This window comes from Trachypithecus francoisi, unplaced genomic scaffold (genome assembly GCF_009764315.1).
Source record: "Trachypithecus francoisi isolate TF-2019V2 unplaced genomic scaffold, Tfra_2.0 Lachesis_group0, whole genome shotgun sequence".
NCBI classification, from domain to species: domain Eukaryota; kingdom Metazoa; phylum Chordata; class Mammalia; order Primates; family Cercopithecidae; genus Trachypithecus; species Trachypithecus francoisi.
In genome coordinates, this window is record NW_022681453.1 from 17836986 (window position 1) to 17863133 (window position 26148).

At 44.9% G+C, this 26148-nt stretch overlaps 1 protein-coding gene across 13 annotated transcripts in view; it reads left to right on the forward strand.

The window, feature by feature from the left end:
* RBM6 (RNA binding motif protein 6) overlaps positions 1–26148 on the forward strand; it is a 129514-nt gene that overhangs the window by 82842 nt on the left and 20524 nt on the right. For 10 of the 13 annotated variants that reach the window (XM_033207878.1, XM_033207893.1, XM_033207886.1 and 7 more), the window contains 3 exons: positions 14207–14281; positions 22402–22462; positions 25779–26054. In XM_033207878.1, coding sequence (XP_033063769.1) covers positions 14207–14281; positions 22402–22462; positions 25779–26054 — 412 coding nt within the window. Of the gene's footprint in view, positions 1–12684; positions 12802–13126; positions 13294–14206; positions 14282–22401; positions 22463–25778; positions 26055–26148 lie in introns of all 13 variants that reach the window. The other 3 variants (XM_033207957.1, XM_033207948.1, XM_033207911.1) reach the window with 3 other exon arrangements.

Genomic DNA, 26148 nt, shown 5'->3' on the forward strand with positions numbered 1-26148 from the left:
GCCTGTAATTCCAGCACTTTGGGAGGCCGAGACGGGCGGATCACGAGGTCAGGAGATCGAGACCATCCTGGCTAACATGGTGAAACCCCGTCTCTACTAAAAAATATAAAAAAATTAGCCGGGCGAGGTGGCGGGCGCCTGTAGTCCCAGCTACTCGGGAGGCTGAGGCAGGAGAATGGCGTGAACCCAGGAGGCGGAGCTTGCAGTGAGCTGAGATCCGGCCACAGCACTCCAGCCTGGGCGACAGAGCGAGACTCCGTCTCAAAAAAAAGAAATAGCGACAGGCTGGGCGCGGTGGCTCAAGCCTGTAATCCCAGCACTTTGGGAGGCCGAGATGGGCGGATCACGAGGTCGGGAGATCGAGACCATTCTGGCTAACACTGTGAAACCCCGTCTCTACTAAAAAATACAAAAAACTAGCCGGGCAAGGTGGCGGGCGCCTGTAGTCCCAGCTACTCGGGGGGCTGAGGCAGGAGAATGGCGTAAACCCGGGAGGCGGAGCTTGCAGTGAGCTGAGATCCGGCCACTGTACTCCAGCCAGGGTGAGACTCCGTCTCAAAGAGAGACAGAGAGGCCGGGCGTGGTGGCTCACGCCTATAATCCCAGCACTTTGGGAGGCCGAGGCGGGTGGATCGCCTAAGGTCAGAGTTCGAGACCAGCCTGGCCAACGTGGTGAAACCCTGTCTCTACTAAAAATACAAAATTAGCCGGGTATGGTGGTGAGAGTTTAAAGGCATCCAAGGGTGAAGTCTGTGATAGATTACGAAGGCATACAGGTCTGATCAGGAGAGTTTCTTGATGACTAGCTATGGGCTATGCCTTTGTAGCACATGATCCCAACTCCAGCAGGGATATAGTTAGTGACCTGTTGGCTTTGTCTTCTCCCAAACTCCTGGATTACCACAAATGTCTTCCTTGTGCAGGAATCATTCCCTCACTCTATGCATATCTGCTGGAAAAAAAAAAAAAAGTTAAGATATTATAGCCATTATATTGTAGCAGCTATGGTGTTATAGCTCAGTAAATGCTGCTTTCTAAATATTGGCTAATTTAACCATAGCATGTCTTCAGTGTTAGAAGCCAGCCCTCATTTTTATCAGGGGCTGAAGTTTGATATTTCTTTGTGTTATTTGCTTGTGAAAATAAGTAGAACAAAAAGGATTAGAGACCTAACCTTGTATCCCAGTGAACCTTTTCTGACTCAAAGCTTCCATTCTTTTTTTTTTCTGGAGACAGGAGTCTCGTTCTGTCGCCAGGCTAGAGTGCAGTGGCGTGATCTTGGCTTACTGCAACCTCTGCCTCCTGGGTTCAAGTAATTCTCCTGTCTCAGCCTCCCGAGTAGTTGGGACTACAGGCGTGTGCCACCATGCCAAGCTAATTTTTTTTTTTTTTTTTTTTTAATTTTTAGTAGAGACAGGATTTCACCATGTTGGCCAGCATGGTCTTGATCTCTTGACCTCGTGATCTGTCCACCTCAGCCTCCCAAAAAGCTTCCATTGTTAGTCTTGGTGCTTCTGAGTGGCATTGGGTTGATAGCTTCCTGCCTAAGAAAATAATTGGCTGGGCATGGTGGCTCACACCTGTAATCCCAGCCCTTTGGGAGGCTGTGGCAGGAGGATCATTTGAGCCCAGGAGTTCAAGACCAGCCTGGGCATCATAGGAAGACCCCATGTCTGCATGAAATAAAAAATAAATAAATAAATAAATAAATAAAATAAAATAAAGCCAGACTTATTGACATGCACCTGTCGTCCCAGCTTGTCAGGAGGCCGAGGTGGGTTGATTGCTTGAGCTCAGGAGATCAAAACAGCAATGAGCTATGATCATACAACACCAGTGCACTCTAGCCTCTAGCCTGAGCAACTGAGCAAGGCCGTGTCTCAAAAAAAGCAGGGGAGTGTAGTCACCTCCCTAAAATGTTAGTTGAACATTATGTATTCAGAAGTCCAGAGGCTCTGTATTTTATCAATATTTTCAAGGCTTTATTTCTGCAGAAATCAAGTCAGCAAGACTCTTTGAAAGTCTAAACAAGGACGTTATAGGCAGAGAGGCTAAAGACAACTTTCGAGGAAGCTGAAGTACTTGGGTGGGAGGTGATAGATAAAGGGCCAGTAGAAATAATGTCTCTTTTTATTTTTTTCCATTAAAACATTTTATTTTAATAGCAATAGAGATGGGGGGTCTCACTGTGTTCCCTGAGCTAGTCTGGTCTTCAGCTCCTGGGTTCAAGCAGTTCTCCCACCTTGACCTTCGAAAGTACAGGGATTATAGGCATGAGCCACCATGCATGGCAACTTTTTTTTTTTTTTTTTTCCTAAGATGGAGTTTTGCTCTTGTTGCCTAGGCTGGAGTGCAGTGGCATGATCTCGGCTGATTGCACCCTCTGCCTCCCGGGTTCAGGTGATTCTCTTGCCTCAACCTCCCAAGTAGCAGGGATTATAGGCACCCGACACCGTGCCCGGGTAATTTTTGTACTTTTAGTAGAAATGGGGTTTCGCCATGTTGGCCAGTCTGGTCTTGAACTCCTGACCTCAGGTGATACACCTGCCTCAGCCTCCCTAAGGGCTGGGATTACAGGTGTGAACTACTGCTGCCGGCTCCAGTGTCTCTTTGGGGTGGTGGATCCTGAAGAATAGCTGCTGGTTCTTTGGCGATGCCTGGGGAATACTGTGCAGTCTTTGTGATGGGCTCAGCAATGAGGCCTGTACAGTATCTTAGGTCTTGTGGGCGGCAGTCTGCTCTCTTGACTGTTCACCACCACCTCCTACCATTAAGTTTTTAAGGAAAAGAAATGATTTATTATATTATTTGGTAAAGCAAATTAAGAAGCTTTATATTTTCCACATTTATTTAACAAACTCCCTATTTGTTTTTCTCTATAGTGATTCAGTTTAGAGACCTATTCAATGAAGCATGCCTTGATGTTGAATTTAGAGTCTACTTTTTCCAGAAGAAGAGAGCCAGGAAGCTCCAACAATAGGCATCTCAGAATATAAAAGTGTTATAAAAATGATGTAAATCAGGCCAGGTGCAGTGGCTCACGCCTGTAATCCCAGCATTTCGGGAGGCCAAGGCGGGCAGATCATGAGGTCCAGAGATCGAGACCATCTTGGCTAACACGATGAAACCCCGTCTTTACTAAAAATACAAAAAAAAATCAGCCGGGCGTGGTGGTGGGCACCTGTAGTCCCAGCTACTCAGGAGGCTGAGACAGGAGAATGGCATGAACCTGGGAGGTGGAGCTTGCAGTGAGCCGAGATCGCGCCACTGCACTCCAGCCTGGACAACAGAGCAAGACTACATCCCCCACATCCCCCCCCCAAAAAAAAGAAGAAAAAGAAGAAAAGAAATGATGTAAATCAGCTGCCCTTCACTCTATGTTCAGGTGGGAGATGTCTCTAATTGCAATAGGAGAGAGCCTCTCTTTTATCTGGGACTAGAAACCCTTGCCCTACATACCTCATAATTATTTTAGGGGTAACTGATTTAATTGTCAGGAAAGAATAAGCTGTATCTTGTTTCTGTATATAATCTACTTTGTGAATATTTTTATTTCATTGCTATGTGATTGGAATCAACTGAGGAAAGAGGAAAAAAATAAGATAGAGGTTATAGAATTCTGAATTCTGAGGGGAATTCTGAGAATTATCAGTAAAATATGTTAAAATGTGATATTTTACTTCCACCAAGAATTAGGTCATATCTTTGTGTGAAAAGAAATTATTATTATTATTATTTATTATATTATTATTATTTTTTTGAGATGGAGTCTCACTCTTTTCACCCAGGCTGGAGTGCAATCACGCAGTCTCGGCTCGCTGCAACCTCCACCTCCCAGGTTCAAGCGATGCTCCTGCCTCAGCCTCTCGAGTAGCTAGGATTAGAGGCACCCATCACCATGCCCAGCTAATTTTGTACTCGTAGTAGAGACAGGGTTTCACCATGTTGGCCAGGCTGGTCTCGAACTCCTCACCTCAGGTGATCCATTCCCCCTTGGTCTCCCAAAGTGCTGGGATTACAGGCATGAGCCACTCCGCCCAGTCTGCAGAAATAAATTATTAACCAGAGAAATTTTGACTATGGTTTTTATAAATGTTAGGTGAAACATTGCTCTAAAAGATACAAAATTATAACAAGCTGAAAAGTTTTTTTAAAATTTACATTTTAGGCCCGGCGTGGTGGCTCACGCCTGTAATCCCAGCACTTTGGGAGGCCGAGGCGGGCAGATCACAAGGTCTGGAGATAAAGACCATCCTGGCTAACACGGTGAAACCCCATCTCTACTAAAAACGACAAAAAATTAGCCAGGCATGGTTGTGGGCGCCCATAGTCCCAGCTACTCGGGAGGCTGAGGTAGGAGAATGGCATGAACCTGGGAGGCGGAGCTTGCAGTGAGCCAAGATTGTGCCACTGCACTCAAGCCTGGGCAACAGAGCAAGACTCCATCTCAAAAAAAAAAAAAAATTGCATTTTAGTGGTTTGGTTTTTCAGTTGTTCTGAGTGCTAATAGTTGGACTTTATAAATTGTAAGAAGCAATCTACGGAGATTCTGTGATGAAGGAATTTGTTGAGTGCCCTGTCTGCCTCACAGTTTCAGTCTTTTTTTTTTTTTTTTTTTTTGAGACAGAGTCTTGCTCTGTCGCCCGGCTGGAGTGCAGTGGCCGGATCTCAGCTCAGTGCAAGCTCCGCCTCCCAGGTTTACGCCATTCTCCTGCCTCAGCCTCCGGAGTAGCTGGGACTACAGGCGCCCGCCACCTCACCCGGCTAGTTTTTTGTATTTTTAGTAGAGACGGGGTTTCACCGTGTTAGCCAGGATGGTCTCAATCTCCTGACCTCGTGATCCGCCCGTCTCGGCCTCCCACCGCGCCTGGCCGTCTCAGTCTTTATGATAGAGTCTTCTCACAAAGAGAGAAAGGATTTGAGGCTTTTTTGGTTACTTATTTGCTCATTTATATATTTTGCCTCTTTGTTTTTGCCACAAATCCAAATGTAATGGAACCTTAGAATAGGAGAGACTTGTGGATCCCCTGGTAGGCACTGTTCTTTCTATGTTCCTGGAGCTAAGTTCATAGAATTACCTCCAAGACTATGGATCCCTGATTTTCTTTTATCATGATAAGAGGCATTTTCTAGAATCTGAATCTTACTTTTAAAATGCATTTAAGACCTACAAGGAGTGGTAGTGAAGTGGGTGGAATATATTCTTAGCACCAGACACCTTTAAAATAATTAAGTTCTTGACCAGGTGCTGTGGCTCACACCTGTTATCCCAGCACTTTGGGAGGCTGAGGTGGGCATATTACAAGATCAGGAGACTGAGACCTTCCTGGCTAACATGGTGAAACCCCGTCTGTACTAAAAATACAAAAAATTAGCCAGGCGTAGTGATGGGTGCCTGTAGTCCCAGCTACTCAGGAGGCTGAGGCAGGAGAATGGCGTGAACCGGGGAGGCAGAGCTTGCAGTGAGCCAAGATCACACCACTGCACTCCAGCCTGAGCAACAGAGCGAGAATCCGTCTCAAAAAAAGAAAATATATGTGTGTGTGTGTGTAGATGTATATGTATGTTTAAGTTCTCTTATGTCAAGGTCTAGCTTGGAGTGTATTGTGTTCCTAGAGCAGAATTTTTTTTTTTTTTTGAGATTGGGTCTCACTTTGTCACCCAGACTTGAATGTAGTGGTGCAAGCTTGGCTCACTGCAGCCTCGACTTCACAGGTTCAAGCAACCCTCCCACCTCAGCCCCCAGAGTAGCTGGGATAACAGGTGCACATCACCATGCCCAGCTAATTTTTGTATTTTTTGTAGACGATTTTATAATATTGCCCAGGCTGGTCTCGAACTCCTGAGCTCAAGCAATCCACCTGCCTTGGCCTCCCCAAGTGCTGGGGTTACAGGTGTGAGCCATTGTGCCCAGCCGCAGAGATCATCTTGAGACCCTGACTTCTGCCAGCTGTTATCCTAGTGGGTGGGGCTCTAGGACTCAATGAAATAGCCGTTTTGCCTCAGAGAACACAAATAAGATTTTGGCTTGATGCTGGTTGTTGCTGGTGTCATATAGTCTAAAATGTTTGTTGTCAAGAACATTTTATAAAAGATTTTGTTGTGCTTTCATCTAGTCAAGAAAAGATGAGAAGTGGCAGCTGACAGGGCAGTGTCTTCATGTCCCGCTACCTTACATTAGACACTGTAGTGGAATTGTGTTTTCATTGGAAGTCCCAGTGGGGCCTTATCTTCTGGATGCTCAAAGTGCAACTCAGATCCTGTTGGGTAAAAAGGCTAGTCAAAATGGAGGACATGGAGAAGGCCAACAGGCAGAGCTATCTATAGAGTTGACATAGGGCATTCTTTGTACTTCCCTTAGCCACCGTACTTTCTTTCTTCCTCCATCTCCTCCTTCCCTCTTCTGTCTCATTTTGGTTTGGTCTTTGGGAATAGTGGGTTTTAAAAAAATATTTGAACTATAACATATCCTTGTACCATAAAGAATGAGCCTGATTTACAAAGGATTTCTATAAAAAATAATCTTTTGCTGGGCGCGGTGGCTCAAGCCTGTAATCCCAGCACTTTGGGAGGCCGAGACGGGCGGATCACGAGGTCAAGAGATCGAGACCATCCTGGCTAACCCGGTAAAACCCCGTCTCTACTAAAAAAAAAAAATTAGCCGGGCGAGGTGGCGGGCGCCTGTAGTCCCAGCTACTCGGGAGGCTGAGCCAGGAGAATGGCGTAAACCCGGGAGGCGGAGCTTGTAGTGAGCTGAGATCCGGCCACTGCACTCCAGCCTGGGCGACAGAGCAAGACTCCGTCCCAAAAAAAAAAAAAATAATAATAATAATCTTTTATACTAAGAGAAATGACACATCTGTTTTAAACCTGTTACTTTTGTTCCCCTGGCTTTGCTCTTTCTGCAGGCCCATTTTACTGTCATGGTTCTTGAAACTCCTGGTAGCAGCCATTTACTAGCAGCACTCGTTATCTTAAACACAACACCTAAAGTAATTGTAGGTTTTTTTTTTTTTTTTTTTTTTTTTGAGACAGAGTCTCGCTCTGTCGCCCAGACTGGAGTGCAGTGGCCGGATCTCGGCTCATTGCAAGCTCCGCCTCCCGGGTTTACGCCATTCTCCTGCCTCAGCCTCCCGAGTAGCTGGGACTACAGGCGCCCGCCATCTCTCCTGGCTAGTTTTTTTTTTTTTGTATTTTAGTAGAGACGGGGTTTCACCGTGTTAGCCAGGATGGTCTCGATCTCCTGACCTCGTGATCCGCCCGTCTCGGCCTCCCAAAGTGCTGGGATTACAGGCTTGAGCCCCCGCGCCCGGCCAATTGTAGGTGTTTTAAGAACAGAAAGCCCATCTTAAGCAGACCAGTCTGGGGGATTAGCAGTGCTATCAAGAAACAAGGGCTTTGTGGCAGTCTCTCTAAAAACTCCCTATGAGTCCATTTCCTGCAAACTTCTTTAGACTCTACTATGTATATCTTTTCATCAGAAGCTACCTCTTTGATGTGGGAAGTGTGATAAATTGACTGACTCTCTCGAATTTAAAAACCAAGACAATATGGTGTAAAGAAAAACTTTTAGTACTGTATGTGTTGCTAATTAGCTCTGTATTCTTGGGCAGACTACTCCATGTATCCCAGCCATCCATATGCCCTGCTTGTAAGAATCTAATGAGATGATATCGTGAAGAATGCCTTTGTAAACTGTAAATTGCTTTGTGAATAAAGATACTATCTCTGATAGACAGTACCAGTTCTCAGCCACCAATAACCTGATACTCCCATACTGTGTTTAGAAGAAACACAAAACAATGAAGAGTGATTGTGACTTTTCAATGTGAGTTGTATTCACAGAACTCATATACTTTTTCCCTGCCTTTTGATACTGTTTGTCTCTATGCTTTAATGGGAAGATCACATGGCAGTCGTTTTCTCGGTACAAAGTATAGCTACAACTGAGCTTGCATTGAAGATCTTTGACAAAGATGCAAAGCTGCTGTCCAGAAATGTTCTTTTCTTTCCATTTTTCTCTTGTACCTCCCACTATCTTAAGAATCTTTGAGACTGGGCACGATGACTCACGCCTATAATCTCAACACTTTGGGAGGCTGAGACAGGAGGATCACTTGAGTCCAGGAGTTCGAGGCCAGCCTAGGCAACATAGTGAGACCCCCCCCATCTCTACAAAAAAATTTAAAAATTAGCTGGGCATGGTGGTGTGCACCTGTGGTCTCAGCTACTTAGGGAGGCTGAGGTAGGAGGATTGCTTGAGCCTGGGAAGTCAAGGCTGCAGTGAGTCGTGATTGCACTACTGTGCTCTATCTAGCCTCCAACCTGGGCAACAGAAGCAAAACCCTGTCTTAAAAAAAATAATAAAAAAGGAATATCCTTCAGGATTGATTTTGAGCCAATGGAATGGGAGCATATGGTAGAGTCTCAACACTCTGACCCTAGTCCTTCTGACAGGCAGTCACAAAAGGAGATCATGAAGTCTCTAAGAGCAGCTGATGAAAATGGAAATGGGAATGTAGATGTTCAATCAGCAGCCCTCCAGACCCAGAGTTTGCTCCTCTGTGGTATCTCTAGGTGGAGAGTAAGGACTTGATTTGCCATTCTGGAGTGCAAATATCTAGCTTTTTGCAGCTTCACATTAAGACTTCTTGAAATGTACTTAGTAATATGTATGTGTGACTTTGCCAAGTGATGGCTTTGGGCTGGAAAGGATTTTAGCAGGTTTTAGTCTAATTTAAGCCTAATCTAACACTGCCGAGAAAGGAGGAGATGTCTTTGGTTTTACTTTCAAATATATGGTACCTCTTAGCCAGGTGCAGTGGCTCATGCCTATAATTCCAGCACTTAGGGAGGCTGAGGCAGGTGATCACTTTAGGCCAGGAGTTCGAGACCAGCCTGGCCAACATGGTGAAACCCCGTCTCTACTAAAAATACAAAAATTATCTGGGTGTGTTGGTGCACACCTGTAATCCCAGCTACTTGGCAGGCAGAAAAAGGAGAATCACTTGAACCCAGGAGGCAGAGGTTGCAGTGAGCCCAGATCATGCCACTCCAGCCTGGGCAACAGAGCAAGACCCTGTCTCAAAAAAAAAAAAGAGATATCTATCTATCTTCTTTTTCTATACATATAAATACATGCATACATACATATATATGTACATATATATATGGCACCTCTTTTTTTTTGAGACAAATCTCGCTCTGTTGCCAGGCTAGAGTGCAGTGGCATGATCTCAACTCACTGCAACCTCCGACTCCCTGGTTCAAATGATTCTCCTGCTTCAGCCTCCCAAGTAGCTGGGATTACGAGCACATGCCACCACACCCAGCTAATTTTTGTATTTTTAGTAGAGATGGGATCTCACCATGTTGGCCAGGATGGTCTTGATCTCCTGACCTCATGATCCTCCCACCTCAGCCTCCCAAAGTGCTGAGATTACAGGCATGAGCCACGGTGCCCGGCGTTTTTTTTTTTTTTTTTAAGAGACGGAGTCTCACTCTGTTGCCCAGGCTGGAGTGCAGTGGTGCAATCTTGGCTCAGTGCAACCTATGCCTCCCAAGTTCTAGCAATTCTCCTGCCTCAGTCTCGCGAGTGGCTGGGACTATAGGTGTACATCACCTCACCCAGCTAATTTTTTGTATTTTAGTAGAAACAGGGTTTCACCATGTTGCACAAGCTGGTCTCGAACTGAGTTCAGGCAGTCCACCTGCCTCGGCCTCCCAAAGCGCTAGGATTATAGGTGTAAGCCACTGCGCCCGGCCTATATGGTACCTCTTTAGGAACCAGACCTGGTTAATCAGACACGTGGCTTTCATGATACCTTTGCTTGAGTAGCTTAATAACTCAGTAAATCAAAAGATAAATAAATGGCCGGGCACGGTGGCTCAAGCCTGTAATCCCAGTACTTTGGGAGGCCGAGATGGGCGGATCACGAGGTCAGGAGATCGAGACCATCCTGGCTAACACAGTGAAACCCCGTCTCTACTAAAAATACAAAAAAAAAAAAAAAAAAAAAAACTAGCCGGGCGAGGTGGAGGGCGCCTGTAGTCCCAGCTACTCGGGAGGCTGAGGCAGGAGAATGGCGTAAACCTGGGAGGCGGAGCTTGTAGTGAGCTGAGATCCGGCCACTGCACTCCAGCCTGGGCCACAGAGCGAGACTCCGTCTCAAAAAAAAAAAAGATAAATAAATATTCTATGTGTGAAGATACTCTAATAGATAATAGACAATTAAGAATGGACATTCACGGCCGGGCACTGGGGCTCATGCCTGTAATCCCAGCACTTTGGGAGGCTGAGGCGGGTGGATCACAAGGTCAGAAGGTGGAGACCATCCTGGCCAACGTGGTGAAACCCCATCTCTGCTAAAATACAAAAAAATTAGCTGGGCGTGGTGGTGGGTGCCTGTATTCTCAGCTACTCGAGAGCCTGAGGCAGGAGAATCACTTGAACTTGGGAGGTGGAAGTTGCAGTGAACCAAGATCGCGCCACTGCACTCCAGCCTGGTGACAGAGCAAGACTCTGTCTCAAAAAAAAAAAAAAAAAAAAAGAATGGACATCTACTGAAGGTGATGCATCATCCTACCCATTCATTAATCTAACTCCCTACAGGTTACTTCCCTAGGAGACACTGACAGGTCTCTGTTTTCTGAAATCCAGAGAAAGGCAGCAATGGGGAGGGGTGCAGTGTATGTGTGTCATACCTGTGCTTGGTATATCTGGGTTGCCTGCGTATGATAGCAGCTGGGGAATCAAATCATAGATAAATTGTTCTCCTACAGGTTTGTCCTATGACTACCTATTCTTATTAAGCAATTGGCTATATTGACCCTTTTTGGTTTTGGAAAAATAATAATAATTTTTTTAAGAGAGAAAAAGAAACAACTGGCTATGCTTCAACAGTGATGTTAAAACCATTTAACATTCTTTAGCAGTGGTCACTGTCCGCTTACGTCTAACTATGTGCAGGTTGAGAAAAAGTACTGCCTGAGTTATAGATGATCCTGTGAGAATAAGAAATCATTGCTTTTGTAACACGAGGTAAAAGTAGTCTCAAAGTTCACATGCTGATGGAGACTCCTGGCAAGAGGAGTTCCCTACCCTCAACAAAATGTCATCCACAGCTACTGGAAGATTTTTGTTGTCTTAGAAGTATAAAGTGCCTTAGAAATACCTGAATCCATTAATGTCTCCAACTGGTGAAATCAAAATTTGCAGGTGACTGAAATTGACAGTAGTGCCTTGTTTTGGTTCACTGTTCAAATGACAACCCACATGTTTTATGGATTGGGTATATAGATGTATGCTCTAACAACAAAATCTCCCTCCAGAGCCACTGTGTACTAAGCACCAGGTCCTCCAGCGATAGTTGACTCTATTCTGTCTTTCATTCATTCAGCAAGAGCTTACTAAGCTCCTTTTTGGTACCAGATACTGTTTGGTGCTGAAAATAAATAAAAGGCCAGCAAGATTAAGTAGACTGTAAGATCTGGACCAGTAATTTGACAACACAAAGTACTGTTGCAAAGATACAGTTTCTGATGTGTAGTGACCCTTCTCTATGAAAGCTTAGTCTTTCAGGAGATTAAAATGGGTGGTGAAATTGTCATACCTAGCAAGCAAGCAAGGTGAAATGAGTTGCTATTTGACTCCCACCTGCTGATGCTGGTCTTTTTTGGTTCCTAGGGCTTATAATGATCAACATTTCTTGAGCCCTCACTACTATATTGTATGCTAAGCTCTTTACATGTATGGATTTCCTTAATCTTCACAACCACCCTGAGAAGTAGGTACTGTTGTCCCTACTTTACAGATGAGGAAATGGAAGCACAAAGAAGTTAAGGACCTTGCCGAAGATCATTGAGTAGAGGCAGGATTCAAATTTAGGGAACCCAGCCCACAGTCCATGCTCTTAAAGATGTTATATACTGTCTCTGGGCTTAAAAGGGTTCATTTTAGGTCGGACACGGTGGCTCACGTCTGTAATCCCAGCACTTTGGGAGGCCGAAGCGGGCAGATCACGAGGTCAGGAGTTCGAGACCAGCCTGACCAACATAGTGAACCCTATCTCTACTAAAAATACGAAAATTAGCCGGGCATGGTGGCATGCGCCTGTAGTCCCAGCTACTCAGGAGGCTGAGGCAGGAGAATTGCTTGAACCCGGGAGGCAGAGGTTGTGGTGAGCCGAGATTGCACCACTGTATTCCAGCCTGAGCCACAGAGTGAGACTCTGTCTCAAAAAAAAAAAAAAAAAAAAAGACGGCTGGGCGCAGTGGCTCACGCCTGTAATCCCAGCACTTTGGGAGGCCGAGGTGGGCGGATCACCTAAGGTTGGGAATTCGAGACCAGCCTGACCAACATGGAGAAACCCCATCTCTACTAAAAATACAAAATTAGCCAGGCGTGGTGGTGCATGTCTGTAATCCCAGCTATTCTGGAGGCTGAGGCAAGAGAATTGCTTGAACCTGGGAGGCGGAGGTTGCATTGAGCCAAGATCACGCCATTGCACTCCAACCTGGGCAACAAGAGCGAAACTCTGTCTCAAAAAAAAAAAAAAAAAAAAAAAAAAACGAGGGGGTGCTTCATCTTGACAAACTTCCTGCATTGGTAGAGCTTGGTAGAGTGGTCCTTCCCAGATCCTTCCCTGCATACAGAGCCTGTCTCTTTTCTGATTGGTCCCTAAGGCCAGATTACCTGTCCCTATTACTGAGCAGAAGCTGGTGAATGAAACAGGAGATCCCTCAGTCAAAAAAAAAAGGAAAAAAAAATGAAGCAGGAGATCCCTTCTCTACAGCCCAGATGTAAGTCCAGCTCTGCCCTTCACCACCTGGGTGACCCCACCTCTATGAACATAGGTCCTAATCTGTAAAGTGGAGATAATGTTATTTCATCGGATCATTTAGGCAATTAAATAAGATAATGTACTTAGCAGTTTCTGGCTCTGAGTAAGTGCTTAATAAATGTTAGCAATTTTTATTATCATTGTCCTTAGCCTTGAGAACAAGCCAGGGAATAGTTTCTCAGACCAGCTGCTAAGACCTAGGTAGATGGGCAATTTTCCTTGGTTTGACAAGAAAATAATTTTATCCTGTGTATTTCTCTTGACTTTTTTGATGTGAAAAGCAGAGAGGTAAAGCATTATTTGACAGATGTATGGATTCAAGCAAGAAACTGAGGTCCAATTGCAAAGAAATGGCTTGTATAACTCAGAGCCCTGTCTGAGGAAACACAGAGGACCCTAGAGGGCGGAGAATGAACACAGCGCAGGGGCTAGTTCCAGAGTCGCATTCTCGGTTAGTTCACTTTCAAGTGTGGGTGAGGGTCCCTTGTTAGTAGGCAGAATTTTTTTTTCCCCTTCTCCAACACATATCTGCTGGCTAGTGTTTATTAAACAAAACTTTATTTTAATGTGAAATAGAATTCATGACTTGTCCAAAATGGAGAGGCAAGGGAGCTCTTTAACAGGCTTGTTGAGCCCCTTTTCCCACCTGTTCCTGTGCCAGACTTTCCCAAAGGCTTACTTGCCAATGGTTGCTCCTCAGATCTCAGGGCTAGCTCACTCTATAGGCTCCAAGCCAGAGTGATACCGCCGCCGCCGCTGTTGCTCCCACCAACCATTCAGTTTCCTGCTGTAAGGATGTAATTTGCTGTAAAGCTTTCACCTTCCTCCTTTCTTCCTGTCTTCAATGTTGTATGTCTTTGTCCTGGTGCTTTTGCCATACAGCCAGTGTTTCAAAGAAAATTTTCAGGCACTAAAGTTATAGCCCTTTCTCCCTTTCCAAGGAGATGTGAGATAGCTGTGGAAATGAAGAGGGTTCCTCTGCCTCTGTGCAGAAGGAAGAGTTTGCTTCTTAATAATGTGCTAGCTCCTGAGCTAGGTGGGGGCCTTTACTCAAGAGAGCGCATTACCTGACCTCTGGACAGGTAGACTGGGCATAGCCCACCCAAGGACAGCACCCTAACCTACAGGAACCAAGGCCGAAGACTGATTTTACCTTCTCGCACTCCCGTTTCCTAAGCTAAAGCTTGCTCTGCAACACTGCCCCAGGTCTGTGGCTTAAAACAGCGATTTCCTTTTGCCAGTGAATTAAGCTCGCTCTTTATAAAATGTTTCAGCTTGGGGATTGGAAAGGCTCTCTGTGCCTTTCTGTCTCTGTCTATTTCTCCAAGGGTTGATGTTGATGGCTTCTGTCTTTGTCTTTACAGGGAACTCTAATGATCCAGGACAAAGAAGTTACCCTCGAGTATGTACCAAGCCTGGATTTTTGGTACTGCAAACGAGTAAGTACCAAGAATCCCTTTCTTTAGAAGTAAGCATCTGGAATAACAGCTCCTCCATATCTCTAGGAAGGCTGCCTGCTAACATGCATTCCCAAGGACAAAGCTCTTCTTCCTCAGGTTACTTCAGTTGAACAGGAGGAGGTCAAGACAAGGTCATTCATAATTTCTCCTTCCTGGCTGCTACATGTGGCCGTAGAGGGTTCTGGACCTGCAGTTGGAGACACTTTCCCAAGGACATGTGCCATTATTTCTATCAGTTATAAACATAACAGTTCCTTGACATATAATATCTTCTCACCTCTCCTAGAGGTGGTCATAAAGGAATTCTTGTTTGGAAAAGTAGATTTGGAGAGACTAGTTCTTTAGGAGTTGTACATTTTTTGGATATTCTTGGGTTTCCAAGGGTGTAGAACTTCAGACACCATGGCATTTTACCTCTGTTAAACTCCATATTCTCTTAGAGTGGAATATTTAAAATTTTAGGCTATACTCTTTTTTTTTTTTGAAACAGAGTCTCGCTCTGTTGCCCAGGCTAGAGTGCAATGGCGCGATCTCCGCTCACTACAGTCTCTGGCTCCTGGGTTTCAGCGATTCTTCTGCCTCAGCCTCCCAAGTAGCTGGGATTTCGGACATGTGCCACCTCATCTGGCTAATTTTTTTTTTTTTTTTTTTTTTTTTTTGAGACGGAGTCTCGCTCTGTCACCCAGGCTGGAGTGCAGTGGCCGGATCTCAGCTCACTGCAAGCTCCGCCTCCCGGGTTTACACCATTCTCTCGCCTCAGCCTCCCGAGTAGCTGGGACTACAGGCGCCCGCCATCTCGCCCGGCTAATTTTTTGTATTCTTTTAGTAGAGACGGGGTTTCACCGTGTTAGCCAGGATGGTCTCGATCTCCTGACCTCGTGATCCGCCCGTCTCGGCCTCCCAAAGTGCTGGGATTACAGGCTTGAGCCACCGCGCCCGGCCATCTGGCTAATTTTTGTATTTTTAGTAGAGATGGGGTTTCACCATGTTGGCCAGGCTGGTCTTGAACTTCTGACCTCCTGCTTCGGCCTCCCAAACTGTTGGGATTATAGGCATGAGCCACCGCACCTGGCCTATTTATTTATTTATTTTGAGACAGAGTCTCGCTCTGTCGCCCAGGGTGGAGTGCAATGGTGCGATCTCAGCTCACTGCAACCTCTGCTGCCTGGGTTCAAACGATTCTCCTGCCTCAGCCTCCTGAGTAACTAGGATTACAGGTGCCTGCCACCACGCCCAGCTAATTTTTTTGTAGTTTTTAGTAGAGATGGGGTTTCACCGTCTTGACCAGGCTGGTCTTGAACTCCTGACCTCATTATCCACACACCTCGGCCTCCCAAAGTGTTAAGATTACAGACGAGCCCGGGCGCGGTGGCTCAAGCCTGTAATCCCAGCACTTTGGGAGGCCGAGACGGGCGGATCACGAGGTCAGGAGATCGAGACCATCCTGGCTAACACGGTGAAACCCCGTCTCTACTAAAAAAAATACAAAAAACTAGCTGGGCGAGGTGGCGGATGCCTGTAGTCCCAGCTACTCGGGAGGCTGAGGCAGGAGAATGGCGTGAACCCGGGAGGCGGAGCTTGCAGTGAGCTGAGTTCCAGCCACTGCACTCCAGCCTGGGCGATAGAGCAAGACTCTGCCTCAAAAAAAAAAAAAAAAAAAAAGATTACAGACGTGAGCCACTGCACCCAGCCGGCTATACTCTTTAAAGGTCCAGTTTGATTGCAGTGAGCATGAAAATATAATTTGTTTTCATTGCTACTACTTAGTGTCAAAAATAATTATGAAAAATTTGTAAAGTTTCTGAGCCCTGACACACTAAAAATGTTACAGTACTTGAAAAAATTTAGTAAAGACTTTAGCTTGACATTTGTGTTAGTAGAATACAACTTGAATAGCTATGATTGTCATTAGCCAAAGTACTCATATTTCATGGATATACTCCCTTAGGGTATCATTTTGGGAAGATATTTCCTTTCCTTTTATTGAGATAAAATACATGTAACATTATATTTGCCATTGTAACCATTTTGAAGCATTAATTCAGTGACATTAAGTATCTTCACAATGTTGTGCAGCTATCAACACTATCTACTTACTAGAACTTTTTTTTTTTTTTTTAATAAGAGGTGGGATCTCACTATGTTGCCCAGGCTGGTCTCGTAGTCCCTGGCTCAAGTCATCTTCCCACCTCAACCTCCCAAATAGCTGGGACTACAGGTGCCATCATGTTCAGCTTAATTCCAGAATTTTTTTTTCTTTTTTCTTTTTTTTTGAGACAGGATCTCACTCTGTTTCTCAAGCTGGAGTACAGTGATATGATCATGGCTCACTGCAGCCTTGACCTCCTGTGCTCAAACGATCCTCTCACCTTGGCCTGTCGAAGTTCTGGGATTACGGGTGTGAGCCACCATATCTAGCCTCAGACCTTTTTTAAACCCCCAAAAGGAAACCTCATATCGTTAATCAGTCACTTGCCACTTCGTCTTCCCCCAGTCCCCAGGAGCCATTAATCTTTTTTCTATCTCCATGGATTTGCCTATTCTGGGTATTTCATATAAGTGGAATCAAAATATGTAAACTTTTGTGTTGGCCTTTCACCTAGCATGTTTTCAGAGTTCATGTATGTTGCAGTATTTATCAGTACCTCATTTCTTTTTGTGGTTAAATAATATGAATAGGCTGGGCGCGGTGGCTCAAGCCTGTAATCCCAGCACTTTGGGAGGCCGAGACGGGCGGATCACGAGGTCAGGAGATCGAGACCATCCTGGCTAACATGGTGAAACCCCATCTCTACTAAAAAATACAAAAAACTAGCCGGGCATCGTGGCGGGCGCCTGTAGTCCCAGCTACTCGGGAGGCTGAGGCAGGAGAATGGCTTAAACCTGGGAGGCAGAGCTTGCAGTGAGCTGAGATCCGGCCACTGCACTCCAGCCTGGGCGACAGAGCGAGACTCTGTCTCAAAAAAAAAAAAAAAAAAAACTACAAAAAACTAGCCGGCGAGGTGGCGGCGCCTGTAGTCCCAACTACTCGGGAAGCTGAGGCAGGAGAATGGCGGGAACCCGGAGGCGGAGCTTGCAGTGAGCTGAGATCCGGCCACAGCACTCCAGCCTGGGTGACAGAGCGAGACTCCGTCTCAAAAAATAAAAATAAAAATAAAAATAATAATAATATGAATATATCACATTTTTTTCATCCATTCTTCAGTTGATGGACATTTGAGTTGTTTCTGCCCTGACTTTGGTGAATAATAGAACCTTTGTGTGCTAGTTTTTGTTTGAACAGCTATTTTCAGTTATTTAGGGGTATGTATCCAGGAGTGGAATTGCTGGGATCATATGGTACTTTTATATTTAACTCTTTGAGGAACCACCAAACTGTGTTTATTTTATTATTATTAGCAAACTTTTTCATAGACCACAGCTATACATTTTATATTCCTATCAGCAATATATAAGGGCTTCATTTCTCCACCTGCTTGCTAACATTTGTTCATTTCCCTTTTTTTTGATAAAGCATCCTAATGGGTATGAAACAATATTTCTTTTTTTTTTTTTTTTTTTTGAGGCGGAGTCTCGCTCTGTTGCCCAGGCTGGAGTGCAGTGGCCGGATCTCAGCTCACTGCAAGCTCCGCCTCCCGGGTTTATGCCATTCTCCTGCCTCAGCCTCCCGAGTAGCTGGGACTACAGGCGCCCGCCACCTCACCCGGCTAGTTTTTGTATTTTTAGTAGAGACGGGGTTTCACTGTGTTAGCCAGGATGGTCTCGATCTCCTGACCTCGTGATCCGCCCGTCTCGGCCTCCCAAAGTGCTGGGATTACAGGCTTGAGCCACCGCGCCCGGCCTGAAACAATATTTCATTGTGGTTTTGATTTGCATTTCACTAATGACTTTGAGGGTCTTTTTTCATGTGTTTGTTGGCCATTTGTGTATCTCCTTTGGAGAAATGTTCAACCAAGTCCTTTGCCCTTTGGAATTGATTTGCATGTCTTTTTGTTGTTGAGTTGTAAGAGTACTTTATATTTGCTGGATATTAATCCCTTGTCAGATATATAATTTGTAAATATTTTCTGTGTGTTATGTTTCATTTTCTTGAGAGTATCCTTTCTTAAAAAAAAAGAGAGAGGGCCGGGCGCGGTGGCTCAAGCCTGTAATCCCAGCACTTTGGGAGGCCAAGACGGGCGGATCACAAGGTCAGGAGATCGAGACCACCCTGGCTAATACGGTGAAACCCCGTCTCTACTAAAGAATACAAAAAACTAGCCGGGCGACAAGGCGGGCGCCTGTAGTCCCAGCTACTTGGGAGGCGGAGGCAGGAGAATGGCGTAAACCCGGGAGGCGGAGCTTGCAGTGAGCTGAGATTCGGCCACCGCACTCCAGCCTGGGTGACAGAGCGAGACTCTGTCTCAAAAAAAAAAAAAAAAAAAAAGAGAGAGAGAGAGGTAAGGTCAGCCAGGTGTGGCTCCTGGCTGTAATCCCAACACTTTGGAAGGCTGACGTGGGCAGATCACTTGAGCCCAGGAGTTCGAGACCAGCCTAGGCAACATGGCAAAACCCCATCTCTACAAAAAATACAAAAATTAACTAGGTGTGGTGGTGCATGCCTATAGTGCCAGCTACTAAGCAGGCTGAGGTGGGAGGATCACCTGAGACCAGGAGGTTGAGGCAGCAGTGAGCCATGATAGTGCCACTGTACTTCAGTACTGCAGCCTGGGTGACACAGCAAGACCTTGTCTCAAAAAAAATTTTTTTTAACGGGCGTGGTGGCTCACGCCTGTAATCTCAGCACTTTGGGAGACCGAGGCAGGTGGATCATCTGAGGTGGGGAGTTGGAGATCAGCCTGACCAACATGGAGAAACCCCATCTCCATTAAAAATACCAAATTAGCTGGGCATGGTGGCACATGCCTGTAATCCCAGCTACTCGGGAGGCTAAGGCAGGAGAATCGCTTGAACCTGGGAGGCGGAGGTTGCAGTGAGCCGAAATTGCACCATTGCACTCCAGCCTGGGCAACAAGAGTGAAACTTCATCTCAAAAAAAAAAAGAAAATGTTTAAGTTTATTATGTACCTATTTAAATTTTTTTGTAATTAAAACAAATGTTAATGGCAATATTACTCATAATAGCCAAAAAATGGAAATAACCAAAATGTCCATTGGCTAATGGATGGATGAACAAAGTTGGCATATCCATTCAATGAAATGCTATTTGACAATGAATCGGAATAAAGTACTGATGCATGTTACAACCTAGATGAACCTTGAAAACACTATGCCAGACACAGAACACCATACATTGCACAATTCCGTGTCCCTAGGGGTAAGAATGGGGGTAGGTAACTCCACTAGATTTCTTCTGGGGGTGATGAAAATGTTTCAGAATTAGATTGTGGGGATTGTTCACTATACATTTACTAAAAATCATTGAATTGTACACATAAAATAGGTAAGTTTTATGGGGTTTGTTTTTGATTTTAAGACAGAGTCTTTGTCACCTAGGCTGGATTGCAGTGGTATAGTCTTGGCTCACTACAACCTCCATCTCCCAGGTTCAAGCAATTCTCATGCCTCAGCCTCCCAAGTAGCTGGGATGACAGGCGTATGCCACCATACCTGGCTAATTTTGGTATTTTTAATAGAGTTGGAGTTTCTCCACGTTGGCCAGGCTGGTCTTGAACTCCTGGCCTCAAATGATCCAACTGCCTCGGCCTCCCAAAGTACTGGGATTACCGGCATGAGCCATCATGCCAGGCCTGTTTTATGGCATTTAAATTATACCTACTAAGGTTAGGATCCTAACTATGCCACTCACTAACTGTGCCACTCACTAGCTGAAGTGTCACATACTTTATTTGTTGGCATATAGATACTCAGTTGTCCCAGCACCATTTGTTGAAGAGACTATTCTTTCCCTATTGGCACTTTCCCCATTGTTAGAAATCAGTTGACCAGGGGCCGAGCGCGGTGACTCAAGCCTGTAATCCCAGCACTTTGGGAGGCTGAGATGGGCGGATCATGAGGTCAGGAGATCGAGACCATCCTGGCTAATACGGTGAAACCCTGTCTCTACTTAAAAATACAAAAAACTAGCCGGGCGACGAGGCGGGCGCCTGTAGTCCCAGCTCCTCGGGAGGCTGAGGCAGGAGAGTGGCGTAAACCCGGGAGGCGGAGCTTGCAGTGAGCTGAGATCTGGCCACTGCACTCCAGCCTGGGTGGCAGAGCAAGACTCCTTCTCAAACAAAAAAAAAAAAAAAAAAAGAAATCAGTTGACCATAATCTATAGGTTTATTCCTAGATTCTCGGTTTTATTCTGTTGATCTATATGTTTACGAATAGCACCAGTTACTACAGCAGCTCTCCTGTAGTAACAGCTCTCAAGTCCCAGTGACTTAAAACAACAAGCATATTCTTCATTCACATTACATGTCAGGGACTATGGGTTGTTTGCTACAGTTCTGTTTCACGTGGCTTCTCATCCCAGGACCCAGACAGAAGAAACAGTCTTAATATGGGGCAATGTCCTTCTGGCTAAGGGAGAGAGAGGTTCATTCACACAAGCAGTGGCTGCTAAGCCTTCTCTTAGACCTAGTGTAGGTCATGTTCACTCATGTTTTATTGGTGAAAGCAAGGAAGGCACATGACCAAGGGTGACAATGGAGAGAGGAAGTATACTCCCCCTGTGGGGAGGCATGACAGCCACTTGGCAGTGAACAGGGGTGTGTGTGTGTGTGCATGCATGTGTATAATCTGTTTATGGGGAAGGGAACAATGAAATAACTGACTATAGTGATCTTAAGTGAGTTAACCTCTCTAGGACTCAGTTTCCTCATCTACAAAATGAGGAGATAGGAGTACCCATTTCATGGAGTTTATTGGGGTTGTCAGGATCAATAAGTGATGACATATATGTAGGCCAGATACACGGTATGTACTATTTAAGAATTAGCCAGCTGGGCGCAGTGACTCACACCTATAATCCCAGCAATTTGGGAGGCCGAGGCAGGCGGATCGCTTGAGGTCGGGAGTTCAAGACCAGGCTGACCAACATGGAGAAACCTGGTCTGTACTGAAAAATATAAAATTAGCCAGGTGTGGTGGCACACGCCTATAATCCTGGCTACTCGGGAGGCTGAGGCAGGAGAATCTCTTGAACCCAGGAGGTGGAGGTTGTGGTGAGCCGATATCATGCTGTTGCACTCCAGCCTGGGCAACAAGAGCAAAACTCCGTCTCAAAAGAAAAAAGAAAAGAATTAGCCACTGCTGCTATTGTTACTGTTTTCTCAACTCCATCTGGCAGACCTTTACTCACCCTATAAGGCCCTCCTCAAATACTGTCCTCTTTATAGTTCTTATTCTTTGATTCCCTGCAAACCAAGTTTCTGCCCCCATGGCATTTGGAAGCTCAGTGGCAAAAGTTGAGGGATTTCAGGGTTGGGCCGTGTGTTTGACTTTTTGTTCACAAGTTCAGACAAGAATAATTACATTCACATTTAAAATGTCTCCTCCCTGCAGTCCAGCTTGGGCAACAGAGCGAGACTCTGTCTCAAAAAAAAAAAAAAAAAAGTCTCTTCCCTTATTCTGGGCTAGTGAATGTTTCCTTTCAGTGTCTTTTAGATAGCTGCCAGAGACACTATCTGTATCTCTTCCTCTTACCTTGTACCTCATTATCAGTGTTTGAGAAAGGAGTTGATAATTGAATTCTTCTCAGTTCTAGCAAAATGTGATTGGGGATCTCACAATCAGTTCAGGCCCAAGTTTTGGGTACAGACTATAAATGACTTCGGGACAGTATTATTCTATAAACCATTTAACAGTAGTTTTCTAAGCATATTTCCTATAGGAATCTTTATCCAGGGAAAAGGCATTTGCGCTGCACCAAAGTCCCAGATGCCTTGTTAGAAGGTAGCTCTCAAAAAGTATTTCTTTAGATCCTATCTGCCAGCTCTGATCAGTGGGGAATATCAGATTCTGTTTTTAAGCTTTGAGGGGATCTGGGATATGGCTTGTTTCTTTAATTTTTGAAAGGTTTCACTTTGTTAGATATACATAAGATTTTAAAAAATATTTTCAGTCAAATTGAATTATTTCTTTCTTCCTTACAGTGTAAGGCAAGTATTGGTGGGCACCGATCTTCCTGTTCATTCTGCAAGAATCCAAGGGAAGGTGAGTGGCAAAAGTAGCAGCAGTTTTTATCTTGTTCATTGAGCAAAACAAATTTCATGTTTCCCTTGGCTTTGAAGAATTATCATCCCTAAATCCAAGTTGATCCACAAACCTTTCTTTTTCTTTTTTTTTTTTTTTTGATATGGAGTCTTGCTCTGTTGCCCAGGCTGGAGTGCAGTGGTGCAATCTTGGCTCACTGCAACGTCTGCCTCCTGGGTTCAAGCGATTCCCCTGCCTCAGCCTCCTGAGTAGCTGGGATTACAGGCACGTGCCACTACGCCCTGTAGCCCAGCTAATTTTTTTGTATTTTTAGTAGAGACGGGGTTTCACCATGTTGGTCAGGCTGGCCTCAAACTCCTGACCTTGTGACCCAACCACCTTTGCCTCCCAAAGGTGCTGGGAATACAGGTGTGAGTAACGGTGCACGGCCTGCAAACCTTTTTTTTTTTTTTTTTTTTTTTTTGAGACAGTCTCACTGTGGCCCAGGCTGGAGTGCAATGACGCCATCTCAGTTCACTGCAAGCTTCGCCTCCCAGGTTCAAGTGATTCTCGTGCCCCAGCCTCCCAAGTGGCTGGGATTCCAAGCATGTGTCACCACACCTGTGGCTAATTTTTGTCATTTTAGTAGAGACGAAGTTTTGGCATGTTGGTCAGGCTGGTCCTGAGCTCCTGACTTCAGATGATCCACCTGCCTTGGCCTCCCAAAGTGCTGGGATTACAGGCATGAGCCATCATGCCCAGCCTTTTGAAAGTTTTGGGCCGGACCCGGTGGCTCACGCCTGTAATCCCAGCACTTTGGGAGGCTGAGGCAAACATGCCGAAACCCCGTCTCTACTAAAATTACAAAAATTAGCCACAGGTGTGGTGGCACATGCTTGGAATCCCAGCCACTTGGGAGACTGAGGCACGAGAATCACTTGAACCCAGGAGTCAGAGGTTGCAGTGAGCTGAGATCTCGCCACTGCACTCCAGCCTAGGCAACAGAGTGAGAAAAAAAAAAAATTTGCAGTTTGATGCCCAACTTAACGTGACCTGTTAGTAAATGATTTCAGATCTTATTTTCACTAGAGGAAAGAGATAAGGTCATGGGCTCCTAGTCTAAAGTGGCTAAGTGGTCAGCTGAGCAGAGGTCAGTATATTGTTATTTGGATTTAAGGTTTAAGGATTAAATTTAAGGATTAAGGATTTAAATGTAAGGATTAAGGATGTTAGGTTGAAAAAGAGTATGACGTCAGTCTATGTGGCAGACCTTTTCCCACTCTCACTTCTTTGAAGTTACTGGGAATCATTTGCTCTGTCGTTTTCTCTTTTACACTCTGTAAGCATTTCAGGATTTTCAAGAGAAAAACATTTGTTAAAATAACAGTAAAAATATAAATAAGAGAAAATAATCAGGATGTGGGGAACATTTTATTATTTTGAGGAATAAAACTACCAGCTTCTCAAGCACTTATCTTTAATATAAATTTCTTTAGAGAAATTTTAGGTAGGCAACTTCGAAGAGTCAGACACATGGATCTGTAACAACAGTCCTGTAGTCATCCCTTAAGGAAAGCCACAGCATCACCATAAAATATAGTTCAGTGCAGGGATTCAGGTAGCCTTCTATTTGTTCCAAGGTTAGAATTTAATGTGCTTACAAGGAGTTTCTTCCGTGGGCTTTTGGCCTCTTGTGGAGATTTTACTCTGGTGAAGACTGAAAGACAGGTGCTCTGAAAATCTTTAGGGGAATGCTTTGTATGTTCTAGAGACCAAACCAAAATGTGGGAAGGGGGATGAACAACTGAGATTTTTGCTTGTTGGGTCACTTCAGGTTAGGCAAAGTTGTGTTTTTTTACCCCCCACAAGAAAGATTTTTTTTCGTAGCTATTCTAACAAATGAATAGATAGTTTATGTAAACCTTTGGGCACCATACCACTAAGATGAGACAGCTTTAATCTGGAAACCTGTCACTGCTATTATGTAATCTCTATATTGCTCTCATGTAATACCTCGTTTTGAGCTGCATGACTTCCAGTGAACCATCCAAGAATGAATGAATTACAAAAATGTGCCCCTAATTATAAAACAAACTATAAAGACAAATTATCCTGCTGTAGTAGGACATTTGAAGTAAGGCATTTATATTTTGAAGGACATCTGCCCATTATGCTTATTTGCATGTAAATAAGCTAAGTGCAGATAAGGTCTGTTCCTAGCTTCACTGGAGAAGGGCCTGTGGTCTTACAGGATTTGAGTAGTTGTTTGAGCACTGTAACACTGGAAGAAGCAAGGCTTCTAGAAATGTGTTTGGGATATGTGTTTCTACTAAACCTTAAGTAAAGGCCATATTTTCGGTAATTTTGTCCCCAGATCTGTTGTTATCATTGATTATAATAGTCAGGTTCAAGGTGTCATGAAGGATTTGTTATATTTAAATGTTGGGTAAGTGATACAGAGATTTCATAAGATTACATTTTTTAAATGCTTGGATAGTTTCTTCTGTGAACTATTTCATGTCCTGTCTTAGCTTCACTTAAAATATTTTGTCGCCGGGCGCGGTGGCTCAAGCCTGTAATCCCAGCACTTTGGGAGGCCGAGGCGGGTGGATCACGAGGTCAGGAGATCGAGACCCTCCTGGCTAACACGGTGAAACCCCGTCTCTACTAAAAATACAAAAAACTAGCCGGGCGCGGTGGCGGGCGCCTGTGGTCCCAGCTACTCGGAGGCTGAGGCGGGAGAATGGCGGGAACCCGGGAGGCGGAGCTTGCAGTGAGCCGAGATTGCGCCACTGCACTCCAGCCTGGGCGACAGAGCGAGACTCCGTCTCAAAAAAAAAAAAAAAAAATATTTTGTCAGGAACTGTCAGAGGACTTTTTATTAGATATTTCTGAGACAATATTAAAAGCATTCCAGGCCAGACATGTTGGCTCACACCTGTAATCCCAGCACTATGGGAGGCTGAGGCAAGTGGATCACCTGAAGCCAGGAGTTCGAGACCAGCCTGGCCAACATGGTGAAACTTCGTCTCCACTAAAAATACAAAAAAGTACCCAGGCATGGTGGTGGGCACCTATAATTCCAGCTACTCGGGAGGCTGAGGCAAGAGAATCGCTTGAACCCAGGAAGCAGAGGTTGCAGTGACCAAGATCATGCCATTGCACTTCAGCCTGGGCAACAAGAGCAAAACTCCATATCCAAAAAAAAGGCATTCCAGTATGAGTATTTGCTGGCAGATAAGGAGAAATTACAGTAGTGGTGTTTTTCTTTTTTTTCTTTTCTTTTTTTTTTTTTTTGATAAAGCCTTCTACAGATTCATTCTTTCTGTTCCGCTAGTGAGAGAGGCCAAGCAAGAATTAATAACCTACCCTCAGCCTCAGAAAACATCCATACCAGCACCATTGGAAAAACAGCCCAACCAGCCCCTAAGAGCAACTGATAAGGAACCTGAACCCAGGAAGAGGGAAGAAGGACAAGAGTCACGCTTAGGACATCAAAAGAGAGAAGCAGAAAGGTATCTGCCTCCTTCTCGAAGGGAAGGGCCAGCTTTCCGAAGAGACCGAGAGAAGGAGTCATGGTCTGGAGAGACACGCCAGGACGGAGAGAGCAAAAGTAAGTGGTTTGTCAGGGCACATACCAGACTGTGATCATCACAATGGAGCATAGATGGCCAATGTTATGTCCAGGAGCTATCTGCTTTCCAGTA